Raw genomic sequence first — 18,392 nt, forward strand, 5'->3', positions numbered from 1 at the left:
CAAGTTGCACTGGTGCATTTGTGTCTCCATTAAAAGTAGCTTCACTTGAAATCACTTTGTGATGTTGCACGGGTAAAAACGTCTGCTGAAGTGTCAGATTCTTCTTTAACTCTTCTGCTTTCTGTATCTTGTGCATTGCATTCAGGTCTTTCAGGTTTTCATGATGTTTTGTCTCATAGTGCCGTCTTAGATTAAATTCTGTAATTACAGCCACAGTAGCTCCACAAATGAGACACACGGGTTTACTGGCAATGTCAGTAAACATATACTCAGCCTCCCATCGGTTTTTAAAGGCTCTATGTTGAGAATCACCTTTTCTCTTTGGCATCGTGTGGGCTAGCTTCGCAATAACTTGCAGCATCATAAGGTAGACTTGATTAACGCGGTAAGTGTTCGGCAAGGCAGCTGAAGCGCTGCATTATGGGATCTGTAGTTTATTGTGTTACCAGCGCTTCATATCCCCGGCTTTAATAACAATAATACAGTATATAAAATGATCTCGGCCGGATATAATTACACGCCGGGCCGGATGTGGCCCGCGGTCCTTGAGTTTGACACATATGGACTAAATAGAACTTGAAAATATATATTTTTTCAAATGTGATCTCGCAATTCAGATAGAGTTGACGCGCACTACAGCCTGCATGCCTCAATGAGTCATCCTCCCCTCGCTCTTACTTTTTACCGTTCATCTAATGAATACACTGAGTATGGCTTTACCAAAACAATCATTGATTGCGAATAAAGTATCCATTATTCATGAAGCTTCAATTGGTGATCTGTCTTTCTGCGTTAACCGCATATTTTTTCATACGTCTCAAACCAATGGGACGCGAGGCTAAAATGAATCGAGAAGCGCGCGTACATACTTAGTGCATCCCCTCTCGGGAATCGAACCTCGGACATCGGCGCTAGAGGCGAAGGCTCTACTATTGCGCCACGGCGTGTGGTTTGTCTATTTGTGCGTAGCAGTGTAATTCGGTTTTTGTTCAGCACTCTTTGGAACTGTTGCTTTTTGTCTGCGCACTGCGTCAGTTGACGTGAGCCGCTGAATATGGTTTTATATGTCACTCGCTCGCTTCTAATTGTTTCGCTGCCTTCTTAATTATATAATGCATGTTTTCTTCAGCACTTTTTGTAGCTCTTCCTGGTTTTCTACGTAATGCATGATTACGTGAGAGGCGTGATGATGTCACACTAAACTCCGCCCCCCACTTTCGAGCTCAACTCCATTACAGTAAATGGAGAAAAATAGCTTCTAGTTATGACCATTATGCGTAGAATTTCGAAATGAAACCTGCCCAACTTTTGTAAGGAAGCTGTAAGGAATGAGCCTGCCAAATTTCAGCCTTCTACCTACACGGGAAGTTGGAGAATTAGTGATGAATGAGTGAGTGAGGGCTTTGCCTTTTATTAGTATTGATTATATATATATATATATATAAAATCACCCCACACACATTTATTGAGGGTTTCCATATTTCAGAACTTAGCTCACAGACCCCAATACCCCTCAGTCCAGGCCAACACAATGTCCTTCCGAACATATCCTTCTCTCCTCCAGAGACCTTATCCACTCTTCCACCTGACTCAAGTCCAACTCTGAAGGGAGGCGGCCCCTTTAAATAAGCACCCGGATGTGCTCCAGGTGTGTTCCCAGCAATCTCCCACAGACACGCCCCAGTGGGGTGAAAATGCCAGCTGTCTCCCCTGAAGCACTCCGGGTGTCCCTGTTCCTCTTCCCCCCAGCACTTCCTGATCTGGCATCAGTGCTGAGGTCCAGGGTCCCCGTGGTGTTGACCACGGGCCCCAACAGGGTCGAGCTTCCCAGCTCTTTACCCACAGCCCCCAGGGCGGTCGCCCCCTCGAGGTCTTCTTGGGCGTTCCGGCTGGGTACCACCCCCATTCGGGTACCACAGTTGATTCAACTAATTGATATTGGCAGATAAACATGTTTAAATGTAAATATACATGCACTTCTAGGTATTAATCATTTTAACCAATAATTGCACTACAGCACAATTTTTTTTTTTTACGATATACCAGCTAGACATTCCTAATTCTTGAGGTGTTTGAGATTACTATTTTAATTACGAACTACTTGTTTCTTACAAAAACTTATATTGTACGACTCACAGAAACTAATAAATACAGCATAAACCTTTAAAAAGGTCGTTAATCTATCAAATGTTCATAAGATGACTATCAAAAATATACAAGGCTAACCTCCTTAGTAAGTTTCCAAGTAAAACAAAATTATTTGCTAAGCTAAGAATACTATTAGTTTACTACTCAGCAAAAACGTTCTTTGTCTATTCTTTTTCTAATTGAAAATGTGAACTGCTGTTCTTAACACAATCTTGCTCAACTTCCAAACTAATATAAGCAATGATTATTTTAATTAAAAGGACAAAAGAAAAAGGTCTGGACTAAGTGTTATTTTCTTCCTGAAAAGATGAGAAGGTAAAAGACACAACATTTCAGCTGAATAGCCTAAAAAGAGACACACATATATTGTTTTATTTGATTAATACGTGATCACTAAACAAAACAGGCAACAAGAGAAAATAAGATTTTAGCTGTTATTGACTGCAATAAAAGCAGTTAAAAACTAATTAACAATACAGTATTTAGAAGGTAATGTTGATTTTCTAGGCTTGATGTAATTTATTTCAATATAAACAAAAATGGACCAATTTCAGAAAAAAGCAAAAAATTAGTGACACTATAAATATTAAAAGCATTTACCACGTGAAGACTTAGGCGTGGAATCAGTAGCATACAACAGATATCATCAATAATCTTATCCACTGTTCTCTGAGTTCCAAACAATCCCTTGTTGCAGTAGAATATATCCCTGCAAAATTATGTGTTCTCATTACAATTGTAAATAACATGTAAATTATATATATTTTAAGTAAAACAGATTATTCAATAACATGGTTAATTGGACTGGCAAAATACTTTATGTACACTTGTACAACTATTACATTCCTCCATGTATATATGAAAGATCTCAACCTTTTTTCTTACTATCCCCCCAAAGGATTTGAAACTGTTCAAAGTACCACTATTTTTTTCAGTCTTAAAATGTAAAGTACTCAACTCTTATTAGGTAAAACTAAACATGTTATTTATTTCACTGCCAAACCACAACTAATGTTAACAAATTACTGTATTTTAATGAATGAACAACATTGTGGTTTGATAAGGAATGGAAATTAGATGGCCTAATATTTCAATACTTTTACACAAAATACAGTATACAGTTCATAGCTTTAATTTTATGTTTCGTGTGGCAGAAACAGGGGATTTCCCCACAGAGTAACAACAAATCTCTTTGGGAGATTTTAGCATAGGATTTATAAAAAAATAATATGATAACTGTGGACTACCCAGTTTATCTGACTAGGAGCATATATTAAATATATTCACAGCAGTTCCTGACTTATCTGAAAAATATTTTTAAACTAGCAACTTGGCGCGCGCTACGCTGCGCGTTGGATGACCACAGTTGAAGGACTCAATCGTAAGGACCTCTCGTTGGGTGTCTCATTGGCACGCTTTTGCCTCTTTCTTTCGCGATCACGGCGTAATCCGTCTTCTCTTTCTGTAGGGGTTTCAGTTGCCTTTCGTTGTGTGGCAGAGACGCGTCGTTGAGCTAATCTGTGTGAATGCGGAGTGTCAGTTTCTTGCGAGCGACTGTCACGCCTTTGCCTCTTTGCTTCGTGATCACGCTGTAATGTGTCCTCTCTCACAGCAGCAGGTTTAGTTGCATTTCGTCTCGTCATTGTTCCGTAAGGTCTCCTCCGTACAAGTGCACATGGGTAGCTTAAGACGGAAAGGCATAGTGGGCATAGTGAAACACACAAATTGGTGACCAGGGGAACCATCCAACTCCGACGCGGGGCTCGAAATACTCAAGCGCACATGTTATTTATAATTTAATTTTTTTTTTTTATGAACTTCCCCAAGAGTGTTGATCCCTGTAAATAGTTAATAGTATATGAACAATATAATCTTTTGTAGTACGGGCGTTAATTAGCGTCACAACTCATAACCTGCATACACCACGTGTTTGAACGTAACGGCAGAAGCGCGGTGGACTCATGCCTCTGTACTAACCCAGAATTTGCCACCAATTAAGAACCCATAACAGGAAGCCATGTCCCATACCTAAATGTCCAAATATATCTTTTGTGCTATATTTGGCACATATTACTGTAGTTGCTTCAGTAATTAACAGTTTTTTAAAACACAACAAATGATATAAATTTAGTGTTTGACAATTCGAATTTCAGCAATTAAGTATTATGTTTAGCAGTCTTAGTAACTGTGTGGCTCTATGATTATGCGTTTCTGTTAAAGAATAACATGTCAATCTAAACTAAATAAATTTGTTAGAAAATGGATGGATGGATGGTTGAATGCACAACTGGAGGCAATCAAACTATAATCAGAAGAGGAAAGCCAATTTTGTGTTTATTTATCAGAGCTATGTATGTTGTTGCATTAAAAGGTAATTATCTGTTCATTATTTAAAATCCTTCAATCAAATGTGCAGCACTACAAGTTAAAACAACCACAATTGACAGCCAAGTAATCACATCATCATTTTTTAAAAGCATGCACAAAACAGGTGTTTTCGAACAGATTCTATAAACTGATAAAAGTGTTAATAATAAAAGCTTTTTATGCCTTGAAAATGCAGCCATTTTTTATGCTTACTGAAGTGTACCTGAACCTCTCTCTCTCTCTCCTTCCCTTGTGTACCACGCTGTACATACCTCCAGTTCATTGCTGTAAGGATTTTAAAAATAGTGTTTTATTTTTTATTTGTTTTATGTCATACCGCCATTTCCTTGATTTTTTTTCCCCATGCATGTCATGTGTTATGTTTAAGCCAGGGCCACTATTTAGGCTTATGATCTAATTACTTTTTATGTCCTGTTTGTTCATTTTGTTCTTTGGATATTATCATTTATGTTAACACTGTTTGTATAATCATGTATTTTAATAAATTCTGTTTATTGCATGGTTCCTTTGTGTAGATGCATGTTCTGCCATGTCCCTTGTGTTTTGAAGATTCTTCCCCAAGAGGCTGGGCGCTACCTGTCAATCTCCGGTGAGGGTCTGCTCCCAGTCCTATAAAGGGCTCACAGGAAATGCAGTCACGTGAGGAACATTGCATGGTGTTGGCGAGTTTTCCTATTTTTACTTATTTGTACACTTTGGATTGTCTGTTTTTCTGACATTTTTTGGCTCTGTGTAAGAAATTTGACTTCTGTTTAACATATAGGAACTTGGTTACAGTGGATTGCCTTTTTGGCTGTTTTGAGCTTTTGTTCTTTATCTGGTAACTCTTTGATACTGCAAAATGCATCTATTACTTCTTTACCTTTATGTAAAAAGACCTTAAAAAAAGCTTCTTTTTGTCTTCATAAAACTTATAAAACATCAGTAGATAGGTCTGTGCAATGTGGCATATTGACATGATGGCAAAATTTCTTGTTAATATGAAGGACTCACAGGTCTTGCACTAAATATGTAATATCAAGAGAAATGTGTCTCAATTATGCAATCTCAGACCACTCCAAAGTGAAGTTTTGTTAGTAGATCACTTTGCAGAAATGAATAAAGACTTTATTTTAAAGACTAGGGTCCTTTGCCCCCTGCTTGCTTCGCTTGCCAACCCCCTGGGCCCACGCTACGCGCTAGCCTCTTTGCAGTTCTGCTACTTGCATATGGGGATGCGGATGTACAATTTAAAAAGATTGTTATTTTCATGGGAATTGTTACGTATGCATAATAGGACTATTTTACATTACACCAAGTAATTAACATATTAAAAAAATAGTAAAACAATAATTTGAAAGTAAACTATGTTTCATGTTGTGTAGACTTATTCGTTGAGTAATACGATTTTGTTCTGTTTGGCTTTGAAATTAACACGCAAATACTTTTTAAACTTACAATTTTATTGTAAAACTTCAGTAAAAACAATTTTTTTTATTAAATTTTCATCAATATCGCATTGAATTTTGATTATGTGTTTGGACTTTCATCGTGACAACGCAATGTATAACTGCCCATGATTAAATTTCGTTTCTTTCTCTCTATTAAATAAAACGACTTTTTCGAATGCTTGGCTCTGAGATTTGTCAATTGTCTTTGCAAAAGCTATTCTAATTGGAAACTTAACATTTTAACACAAATGGCATATCAAGATCTCCTTTGTTGTCTCATGTTATCCGCAGAAGATTAACATTACCTTTCTTGGATACATCCTTCTTTCTACAGTAATTTCTATGGTGGAAGATCGGATGGTGAGAACAGTTTTAGATATTCTTCGGCATATTGTAAGTTGATGTTTTCATGTTTCGCATGATCACCACCAACTGTTTCAGCATAGTCTATTGAGACACATTTAACCAATTTGCTCTGTAACAGATCGACATTTTTGGTGTTAATTCGTTTGACCTCATCGTTTCTCAGTTCTAGGATTAACTGTGTACTCATTTTTTCTGTTGATAACCCATCGTGATGAAATTCTTCAATAAGATTTGGACATAATACGTCTTCTTTAATTAGGAACTTAAAGTGAGGAAAACGTTAAAATTTATAAGAGCCGAGAGATCAAGAACTGTGCCTGTCAAAAGGATTCACACAAATGTGAGGCGAGTGTACCGTGTTGCTGAATATGGTTGAGAGGAGGGCATGTCTTGAAAAAAAATCTCATGGCCAAAGTCTCGAGGGACTTGAAAAAAAATCTTGTCTTCTCACAGGATTTATTTTTATATAATAGAGAGATTATTTTTTTGCCCATTCATCCACAAGCAGTAGGTTTACATTCATCCTCCCACTAGTGGGATTTAGACTATATTTCATGAATATTACTTATATTTTTGAAGCTAAGTACATTTTGACAAAGTGTACAGTAGATGCTAGTGTTGGACATACAGGCTACGTTCAGGTGTACCCTTTCTGGGCAGGCATGCGAGATTTCCAGCATGTTTCCCTGGCAATTCTTGGACGCATCAGAAACTTGGGCTATTTTGGGTGAATGGATCACCACAATCACCATTTTGGGATTTTTAGTTTCCGAGAAGCTAGGCACATAGCCACCATCACATGAAATGCAGTACATGCACTCTCTTATATAAGATGGGCTCCTGATCTTAAGTGTCTAAACTTTGTGCAATATAAAATTAAGGCTTTTGGAAAAATATACCATGTGAGAAATTGTTATTTTTTGTTTAGAATTTGATTTTATTTTTAGTTAAGTGTGGTTTTGTGATTTTTTTGCCAGTCTCAGTTCCTAGTATTCCTGCTTCTTGATACATCTTTTAAAAAAAATCATAAGATCTGGGCCACTCTCCTAAACAATTAACCATAGGGACTAAAAGAATCTTCTTAATAGTCACAACAGCAGCTAAAAATATTTGGCATTTGCTTGGCAAAACCCCACCATGGCAAGTTGAATTACGTTATTAGGATCATCAAGAAATATAATATTTTAATATTTAAAACTTTTCAAGCAACATTTAAAGACAATATTTCATGTGGTCAACACAACTGCATCACAAATGCATTATACTGGAGCCGAATTGTATATTTGGTCACTGTCTGTGTGCGTTTTTCTACTACATCCCTAAAGATATGCTTGTCAGGATAACTGGCAACCCTAAATTGGTCCTGTGAGAGCAAGAAAGTGTACATGAGTGGGTCCTTAGATGGATTTGCAACCTGTTAAGTACTAGTGCCTACAGTCCACCTGGTTGTGCTAGGATAGACTATGACCCCTTGTGCCTCTGTATTTGACTAAGCAGGTTTAAAAATTTTGAGTTTTAATTTGTTATGATTTCTGGCCAATGATCCTCATTAACAAAAAAGTGTGTTTGAGAATGGATAAATGAATGGAAATTTAATTTTGAATATAAACTTTCTAATGTTTTAGTTTTTATATTTGATGTAATCTAAACAGAAGTTAAGGCTTAAATAAACATGTTAAAAGCATGTGAAAGATTGCCATATACTGTATTAATTTACATTACACTTGGGTATAGAAAGGTAATTCAGAATACTGACAACTGACATTATTATAAACTGGAACATACTCATTACAAAAGAGAAACATTATCAAATTTTAGTTATCTAAAACCACCAGATAAGTAAAATTACAAGAGAAACTGTGATAACACAGTAATTTCTATTCTTTCATGAATATGTGGCACTTTTACACAGTATATACAACAAGAGGACAAAACTCACAGGAAATCAAAAAATGACCTAATTAAATATACATCATTAATTTAAATGTTAGTCATAGCCCAGATTTTCTGAGTACACAAAATGAATGATTTAGAAATTTACCTTTTAGTAGCATATGTATTGCTTTGAACAAGTTTATAGATTACAGATAGCATCTTCAAAATTAAAGCTGCAACATAAATGAAAATATATCAAGAACTATTTTTTAGTTGGCTGCAAATCAAAAAATTAAATGACAAGCAAATTAAAATATGAGTTAGATGCTGTGCAGGGTAATCAGTTTTATTTGAATTTCTTAAATAAATACAACAAATTATAAATATTTGTGAACCACAAACTAATACCATAATCAAATGTCTAAGGTATTTTTTTATTTCTGTTTATAGCTTACTCACTGCTTTATAGTAGTCAGCAAAGCTTAATGCATTTTATTTCACGAAGTTAAATGTCTACAAATTAAAAAAGGTCAATCAATTCACATAACTAGTCTAGGTTCTCATTAGTTAACTAATCCATATATCTCATCCAATTGATTTTTGACAAGACCAGATTGTTCATCTCACTGCTTTTATGACTTTGTAGTTTTTTTAAATAAACCCTAATATATAAGTATGTCATTCAAACCAGACAAACTGAATAGATACTCATCTGCCCAACAAAGCTCATCACCTACAATTCACCTAATGTTTTAAAAAGTTTTATAAAATCTAAAATTTATTCATTCAACTAAACTAATTTCTAAAGGGTTCAATCTACAGTTCTCTAGGTATACATACTTTCTAATAATTCTGTGAAATTTACGCTTAACTATCTACCACATGCCCCTGTATTCTTTGGAGTAACAATTTTAAGGTTACAGTAGATATTCACCTTCTCTTTTCCTATTATGTTTGTAGTGACGGTTGCTAGAAACAATCTGAAAGCTCTCTGCACGGTTTCCACCACCTTATGTGGAAGCTTTGCAGGCCAGTTAACACCTCAACAGTGATGTTGAAGTCACTAGTTGGATACAGCTCATTTTATTATGCAGATTTGCAGTTTGCAAATAATGTTTCATATGGAGTTACTGCTAGTAATGGAACCAAACTGTATGGCATTGCACAATGCAGGTCAGTTACCTCCTCTTATGTTCAGTGACCTAGATCTTAATGTGTTGAACTAAACATACATTTACAGATAATCATAACCAACTTTTAGGAGCCTGTCATAGATGTTAAAGACTTGAATACATGCATTATAGGATCATCACAAGTATAATGAAAACCAAAAACACACACAATGTCTAATACATCATGTATAACTTTTAGCCCATGTATGCCTTATAAGGGATGTGCATGATACAGTATATCAGTCAAGCAGAAAAGTTAAAACATCTCCTCCTCCACCCCCCAGAAGTTTGTGCTGCATTGAAAGAATAATTTGGCCAAATGTGAATGAATTTGTAATGTGCATTCTATGAAGTCCTAGCATCCCTTTAAGAAATGGTTCTTGCTTTGTGCAGCTGTAATAGGCACCAGTCTGACATGACCCTGTATAAGGATAAGTGGATTAGGAAATTAATTGGATGATCGAAAAAAAAAAAGTAAATAACAAGTTGATCAAGTTTAAAAATGACAAACAACTAGGTGTAATGATTGATAATTTATATTCAACAAAATCATTACTGATAGACTTATACAGAAATCACACTTGGGCAAATGAAATGCCAAATTTACCTAAATGAAAATAAATGTAAACTTTGTACAAAGGAAGAAAAAAATAGATGCAGTTATTGAAATGGATACCTGAATCTTGAAAGTACACCTTATGAAAAAGACTTACCTCCTGTCACAAATCAGTACACAAAAGAAACTGAGAAGGCTAACAGAATGCTGGGTTATATACCACACAGTGTTACATTTATGTGAAACAATTAATTGTTAATCTATACAATGTACTAGAATAAGGTGGGCAGATAGGCAAAATTCAGGGAAATAACTCATAGAATTATTCAATGTTTGTGGTTTAAGAGCTACAAGGAAAGACTAACAGAGCTGAACATTTTCAGTTTAAGTAAATGGAGATTAAATAGCGGTATTATGTGTTTAAAATTATGGAGTTTATTGGGTAAATACCAGCTGTTACTTTAAAACAAGTGCTTCACCTAGAACACAGGGCCCAGATTAAATATGTTTAAGGGTAAATTTTGTTGAATGCTTTTATCACACACAGAACCATATAAGCAACAATTTGAAAATAGTAGTAGTCTGGGGACCTGAAAATATTGACTTCATTATATTTTGCAAAACTTAATTGAATACAAATTAATGAGCCATTTTAACCTGAACACACAATTATCATTCAAACTGCTCTTATATTTTAAACATGGACTATCTTATAGTAAAATGCTGGTCTTTTTGCCTATAAAGGGACTCTTCCCCCCCCCCCCCAAAAGTACACCTTTTTGTCCTAAGTAGTTCTTAGTTGTATAGTTGCCATTTGATATCCTATCATCAAAGCCCAAAATACGAGGGAGGTTAAAAAAAAAAGTTTCCGCAAAACACTTTGAATGTCCCACACTGTACATTTAAACATCAAAACATATCTGTAATATATATTAATTTAATACTAAACTACTCTGTGTGTACTTCACAGATTACTGCGTAGAGGAAAGGAGCTTTCCAGTAATAAACAAAACAATGATTAAAATGTGCAGTGATATTTGTTTAATACTGGAGTCCAGGTTTTATTTCCTCCACCTCTTTTCAGGAATTCAACAAATGTGCAAGAAAATAAGCGACAGTAAACTACCAGAGAATCTGTATGGTAAACTTGGAGACTAAGAGGCATATAGATAATACATGGAGAGAAAAAAAAAGGAAAAACATATTCCCTTCAAAAATGTTAGTAGGATGCCTTTCAACCAGGGAGACGTTAGAAGAATAAATTGTAGAATCCATTAAAGAGATCCATAGTGTTTGTTACTAGACTGACTGTAGCTATTAAGTACATATTAATATGCTTCCTTGTATTTATTTACCTGATGATGTACTGTTCCTGAGAGAATGCACATAAATATGAATTCCAATGTTCTTATGAAGCTAATATAACTTGAACTTTATCAGTGTTCTCAAGTTTTAACCCACATTTTGATTGATACTTAGATTATACTTACATATAGATTATCATATCTAACTAAATGTAGTTTCTCCTCTTTCATTTAGGACAAAAGAAACTATGATGAGACCTGATCATTTAGACTAAATAAACAGAAAACTGTATTTGAAAAATGGTCTGAAAGATTAATCATCTGTCATCGTAAACATAAGCATACAATGTGCGGATTGTAAATGATTCTGAAATTATATTTTGATACATGAAGTGCCTATGCACCCTTTACCTTCCAATACTTACTAATTTTTCAAATGTAGATAGAACACTGTGACAACGGTCTTAAATTCAAAGGACAAACTAATCTATCACACAAAGCATAGTCATTAGCTGTAGAGTCTCCAAACTCTGAATAAATCTACCTATCAGCAGGAGAGATGCCTCATCAATACTGAAATGGGTATAGAAGGCCAGTTATTTTACTATAGTTCCCAGTTGTTACATTTGCTGGCGAGACTGTTCTTGTTACTGTTAAACCACTTTGGCAACTGCCTTGAAAGGTTGTTCTTCCCATTCTCTTTCTTCATAGTAGCAAATTGAATTACTGCATTTTTATCATCATAATTAAAGACAGGCAAAACACCCACTCCTACGGAGGTAACAAATTGCTAATTAAACTAATTAAAATGTGCTATACAGAAATTAACTGAAATTTAATTTTGTCAGAATATTTTAAGCTATCACCTTCATGGTAAATTGTGAACACAGAAGATTGGCAGATATGAGATTCGAAGTATAGGAGAAGGGGAGCCACCAGTGGACAGGACAATCTCTTTCAGATTAAGTACAGCTAGGACACCAAACTTGGTTCTATAGAGAGTAATCTGACAGACTGTATCACTGAGCTAATGTAATATTTATAGTATAAATGCAGTGCATAGTACTGAATTATTTCTGGGACATTACCAACTGTATGGGTACATCTTTTACAAATGTTTCTAATATTTGGCATGATGGTATCTAGAAATACATTACATGACAGAAAAGATTGCATTTTGTGGGGTATCCAGAATCAAAAGGTGAATGAATGAAACAGTAAAGGTGTCCAATTCACTCACATCCCTCAATCTGAAAGGCTACTGAGAACAGAAACCAGAAACAAGGTAAGCCAACAGTTTTCTGGAGGGAGACAAAACATCAAAGCAGAAAATAATTTACAGTACCCACACTGTTTCATATGCAGCATTTGGTCTGCAACATTAAATAGGCATTGTATTTCTCAGGAAACAGACCTCTGCACAAGTTGTTTAGGACAGTAATATCCCTTCCTTATCCATGAATAAAAGTAAAGGTTACAGTTTCATTGTAAAGCCTTTCACCTTCACTCTAATTTTTAAAACCACCTTACCAAATCTTGTAACAGATGCAGAAGAATTGCTTTTAATTGTGATGAAAGAGCAGTCCTCTGCCTTTTGGAGGATGGTGGAATCATGAAACCTAACATTGAGAAACAGATACAATTAAAAGAGCACCTCCTTATATGTACAGGTTAATGTTCTATCATCATTAGTTTTAATCTAAATGTCACTTTAGCTCTGAATAAATTTCACATACCTGTTATTGGCCCATTGAAGCCTATTATGCATACGGAGCTGAGGTGCCTCTCCTCTTGACAAGCTGAGCAGTACTTCCTTGATTATGTTTTCAATTGTCTTCAGAACTACTTTACTGTGGGAGTAAAACACACAAATGTATCATTCTTAACCGCATAAAAAATAACATGCCAAGTAGTCAATTCCTGCTCAGTCTGTCAGTCTAACAACACTGGTGTTTAAAATGACTGGTATAAAAATAAACTAAGTTTATTGAACCATATTAAAATTATTTCTTGAAATCTACCTTTCTTTTAGGGTATGATCTCTGTTATGGAAAAATAGGTATACCTGCCATCTCCCAGAACTTGGGTCTCACTTCAGTTTTAGGGTAGGGGGCGAGGTTGGTGTGGTCTTTAAACAAGGAGCTTGTATGTTCTCTTAATCTTTCTACAGGCTTTCTCTGTCAACACTAGTTTCCTTCCATTATCTAAAAGAATGCCATTATGTATATGCACAGCTTTAAAATTTGTTCTAAATTAATGATCCACTGCCTTCAAAAACTACCCTTCAACTACACTTGTGTGTTAGTTTAAAATCAACCGAAAAAATTGTGTTTTGCGGAAAGTTATGTTAGGTCCAGTTTGATTTTACTTAGACCTATTGAGTAGAAAATCAACACAAATTCCCTGAACCATTTCAACCAAATGAAAGTCGCAGTAAGCGGGATCAAAGTGCAAGAAAGAACACTGAACAGGGTGCCTGTATATTATACATTGTCAGTTATCTAATATAATTCTGCATCGGACACTTTGCAGCTTTGCTCTACAGCTTCATTTTTCTACATGTATATTTTCTCCCAAAAACGTCACCAATTACTGACATACCACATGCAGCAGTCATTACAGACTTTGATTACAGGAGAATGTGATACTATTTTAAATATTATTAATAATAATTCATTTTATTGATCTAGCGCCTTTCCCATATAAGCCATTAAGTAAATTTTCCAGCTGCAAATCCTGCACCAATTAACTGAAGTAATAAACAGTTTAATATGAGTGAATTCTGAGTGTAGTCCTTAAAGCTGGCTATAACACGAGCATCCCACTTTTGGCAGGTTCACTCCCACTCACATTAAGAACGTTGTTGCAGAATATCATCAGGATCATCTTACCATTTGCCTAAATTTCTTGAAAAAGTACGAATTACTGTTCATTTGCGTTACGTTGTCACGATGCAATTCCAAACACGGAATCAAAATTCAGTGCGATATTAACAAAACGTCAATTCCAAATATTGTTTTTACTTAAGTGTTACAGTAAAAGTGTAAGTTTAAAAGATATGTGTGTGTTAATTTCAAAGCCAAACTGAACGAAAACGTTTAACTTAACGAACACCTTTAACGCAACATAAAACAATCTTTTTTTTCAATTTATTACGTTTATCTATTTTTAACTATGATTAATATAGGTAGTTCTATTATGCATACGCATCACTTTAAATTGTACATCCGGTTAACCATACCCTGGGGTTGTCAAGCGAAACGAGAAGGGGGGTGGGGGGGTGCAGAACCCCCTAGTATCCATCCATCCTTTATTCCAACCCGTTGAATCCGGACACAGGGTCACGGGGATCTGCTGGAGCCAATCCCAGCCAACACAGGGGGCAAGGCAGGAACCAATCCCGGGCAGGGCGCCGACCCAGCACAGGACACACACATCCACACTAGGGACAATTTAGAATCGCCAATCCACCTAACCTGCATGTCTTTGGACTGTGGGAGGAAACCGGAGTCCCCGGAGGAAACCCACGCAGACACGGGAGAACATGCAAGAAGCGAAGCGAACCCGGGTCTCCTAACTGCGAGGCAGCGGCGCTACAACTGCGCCACCCTACCCCCTAGTATTTAATATAAAAAACACCTAACCACAAATGCATCATCAATTGTCATATATCATTCTAAAACCTACCTAATCCAGTTCAAAATCTTAAGTGAGAGCAGCACTAGTAAGAGACCCACGCACCCATACTCATACAAATCCAACTTAAAGAACCTAACCAGCACGTCCTGCGTCCAGATTCACTGTGAAACGGGGCTTTTATGTGTATAAAACAAAAGATAGCATCATGCCGACCACGACATCGTTATAGCACTGTTTTTAAACGTTTAAAGTGTCAACTGAGGAGCGAATACTATAATAACAAGAAGACTTTATCTTCGGCACCTGTTTGGGATGTCGTTTTCTTCTTCTTTGCTTCTCTCGCTTCGACATCTTAGAGTCGTTTGTAGACGTTCCATACTCACCAAGATGTTTCGTGCACAGTAGAAAGACTTTACATGCAATAAGAGCACCAAAGAATTTCTAACATTAAAAATGTAACGGAGGAAAAGAACCTTGAAGCACACCCAATGTGTGTCACGAATGCACGAGGAAGCGTGTCCTGAATCCGTTTGCGCTTGAGCGATGGCAGCCCGCTAATGAAAATGGGCGCCAAGATCGGCGTATAGCGCTCGTGCCCAAGCCTCGTTCGTTTTTTATTACCGCATATTGTGTTGTTGCTGTATCACATTATTTGTCAGCTTGAGGCAGAGTGGAAAAATGACAGAATTTATACTGTGAAAAACTGCAAGCATTTTCACAGAAGTTAACTGTAAAATTTTCCAATAAAATACTGAAACAAAGTATCGTGTAATCACAGCACGCTAAGCCACGGCGAAATGGCTATATTCACACTCTCTTTCGGATTCCGTGTAAGCCCACTACCGGCTCTGCAAATGGATATTATTGAGCAAAACGGCCTACTGTATCAGGTGTTTTTCACCCGACCTCTTCAAGACATGCCCGGCTGGACTCTATTGAGACTTACGGTAAATTACGTAAGCCATTATTTTAACACGTCAGGGGCTAAAATGGAGGAGACTTCAAACGATACGTTTCAAGCTGGAACCACAATTACGAAGGTAAGATCTGGACGAATTAACATGATGATATATAAGCCAAGGTCAACGTAGTGATACCGCTAACTTGTGTTAATCACACTTATAGTTTTCCTAACATCTTTCTCAATTTCAGTTTCAGACGAGGATTCAGAGAAAGTAGACATTACCATTAGGGCTTAGCGCTACAAATCAATAAGAAAAAGCCAGAAGTCTCATAGTTTGTGTGAACGTTATCCTGCCGTTTCAGGTTCTCCTTACAGCGAGGAAGCAGTGCTACCGTGCCGCCCTACAATCGTTAAACTTTATTTAGGGACACGTAAATATGTTTGTAAGCTTAATACATAACAACACGAATCAGCAGGACATCTTACCTTGTTAAAAAACGAATGTCTCTATCTGTGCCAGCAAAACGGTGAATACCAAACCACTGCTTCAATGTAAGCGTCTCAATTTCCTTCCTCAGCTAGAGGAACTCTTCTCTGAGAGACATGTTTTCATCAAGTGCTACGTCGGCAACTGGTGGAGCCGAAGCGTAGTCACGATCCTGGAGGATTTTATCATCATCATCATCATCTTCTTCCCTCCTCGTCGTCGTCCGGTGTTTCATACTCAGTTGGTCGCTTTCTTCTCTCCCAAACCAACGGTCTTGGAAGTGGATTGGAGAGAATGTTCTACTCAAAACAATGCAGGAACCGCTCCCTGTCTCAGTCAACGGCTCGCAAAAACTTTTTTTTTAAATGCGGGCTACAAGCTTGGGTACGATAACCAACTGCAAAGCTCTCTGTCTGTCTCTCTCTTTGGATGGCGACGCTCCATTTACCGGTAGATCGGGTTTCCGTATTAGAGGAAAATGTATGAAAACTACGTACTGGAAACTTAACATAAAGGTACATGGCAATCATCAGCTTTTTCTCTGACATTCTCGTCACTAAACCAAAATCACAGCTGCTGTATGGAAAAGGAAATGGCTGAGCGTGCCGAGATTTCACCGGAAGTACGCCATCGCTAACCTGCGCATATAGCCCAATTACGTAGATTGTATTTGGAATTCATTTTCAGTCCGTGCATTTTCATGGCTTTTCACTTCAATGATGTGGTAAAGAGACAGTTAAAAAATAAATCTTGACTACAGGGACACAAATGGAAACTTATTTGATATCGCTAAAGAAGAGAAAGTTTTCATTCACAAAGAGAACAAAAACTCCAAAGAATGAGAGGCCAAATAGTGAGTAGGATAAGAGAAGAACTTGAGGGGCCTTCAAAACATGATATATTTTTGGGGGAAAATTGGTAAATACACTGTACAAATGTTACATCAACAACAAATGGTTAAAACAGTGTTTTTAAATAGATAAATGCACATAAACTTAGATGTAAGCAGTGTTTTTGCTGACGATAATAATTTATTGTTTAATATGCAAGACTGTTTTATGGATAACTAGCAGAATACCTGCGTTTCGCAGCGGAGAAGTAGTGTGTTAAAGAAGTTATGAAAACGAAAAGGAAAAATTTTAAAAATAATGTAACATGATTGTTAATGTAATTGTTTTGTCATTGATATGAGTGTTGTTGTCATATCTATATATATATATATCTACTAGCAAAATACCCGCGCTTCGCAGCGGAGAAGTAGTGTGTTAAAGAAGCAATGAAAAGAAAAGGAAACATTTTGAAAATAACGTAACCTGATTGTCAATGTAATTGTTTTGTCACTGTTGTGAGTGATGAGTGTTGTTGTCATATATATATATATATATATATTTACACACACACATAAACATATATATATATATATATATATATATATATACACATATATATATATATATATATATATATATACACACACACATATATAAACATATATATACATATACATACATATCTACATATATACACACACAGCTATTTCAGATCAGTGCAATACGCTGTTTGTTAAAACGGTTGACTCCGCTCTTACGTGCAATAACAAATCAAATCATTCAGTTGTCTTTGCTCATATGTCATTTTAGAGCTGGACGCCTGGCATCTTTTTTTGGCCACAAGTTCGTTTCTGTTTGGTGTGAGGTTCTGTGTTGTGGAGATTCTCAGGATTTATTGCAGGTGCTCATCAGTGAGGCGACTCCTGTGTGCTGTTTTGTTAGTCTTTATCACTGAGAAGAGCTTCTCACACAGATATGTGCTACCAAACATGCACAAGGTTCGAGCCGCATGTAGACGGACTTTTTTTGTTCTTCAAAGTCACCAAAGCGCCGTGCAAACTCAGTGCGCAATAACTCTAGCTTCGCAATAACTTGCAGCATCATAAGGTAGACTTGATTAACGCGGTAAGTGTTGGCAAGGCAGCTGAAGCACTGCATTATGGGATCTGTAGTTTATTGTGTTACCAGCGCTTCATATACCCGGGCTTTAATAACAATAATACAGTATATAAAATGATCTCGCGGACCGGATATAATTACACGCCGGGCCGGATGTGGCCCGCGGTCCTTGAG

The 18,392-nt window shown here is 36.5% G+C and overlaps 1 protein-coding gene and 1 long non-coding RNA gene across 3 annotated transcripts in view; one reads left to right on the plus strand and one right to left on the minus strand.

Annotated features, from left to right (window-relative positions):
* Positions 1-15,694, minus strand: part of spo11 (SPO11 initiator of meiotic double stranded breaks) — a 29,926-nt gene extending 14,232 nt beyond the window's left edge. Inside the window, exons 1-5 of the mRNA XM_039735800.1 lie at positions 15,182-15,694; positions 12,976-13,089; positions 12,770-12,858; positions 8,374-8,440; positions 2,749-2,857 (exon numbers count right to left, since the gene is read on the minus strand). Of these exons, the coding sequence (XP_039591734.1) occupies positions 2,749-2,857; positions 8,374-8,440; positions 12,770-12,858; positions 12,976-13,089; positions 15,182-15,255 (453 nt within the window). The 5' untranslated portion in view covers positions 15,256-15,694. The remainder of the gene's footprint in view (positions 1-2,748; positions 2,858-8,373; positions 8,441-12,769; positions 12,859-12,975; positions 13,090-15,181) is intronic.
* A 181-nt stretch (positions 15,695-15,875) lies between these two features.
* LOC120515078 overlaps positions 15,876-18,392 on the plus strand; it is a 41,052-nt gene continuing 38,535 nt past the window's right edge. For both annotated transcript variants that reach the window (XR_005630582.1, XR_005630581.1), the window contains exon 1: positions 15,876-15,918. This is a non-coding gene — a long non-coding RNA (uncharacterized LOC120515078). The remainder of the gene's footprint in view (positions 15,919-18,392) is intronic.

Source organism: Polypterus senegalus, chromosome 14 (assembly GCF_016835505.1).
Source record: "Polypterus senegalus isolate Bchr_013 chromosome 14, ASM1683550v1, whole genome shotgun sequence".
Taxonomy (NCBI): domain Eukaryota; kingdom Metazoa; phylum Chordata; class Cladistia; order Polypteriformes; family Polypteridae; genus Polypterus; species Polypterus senegalus.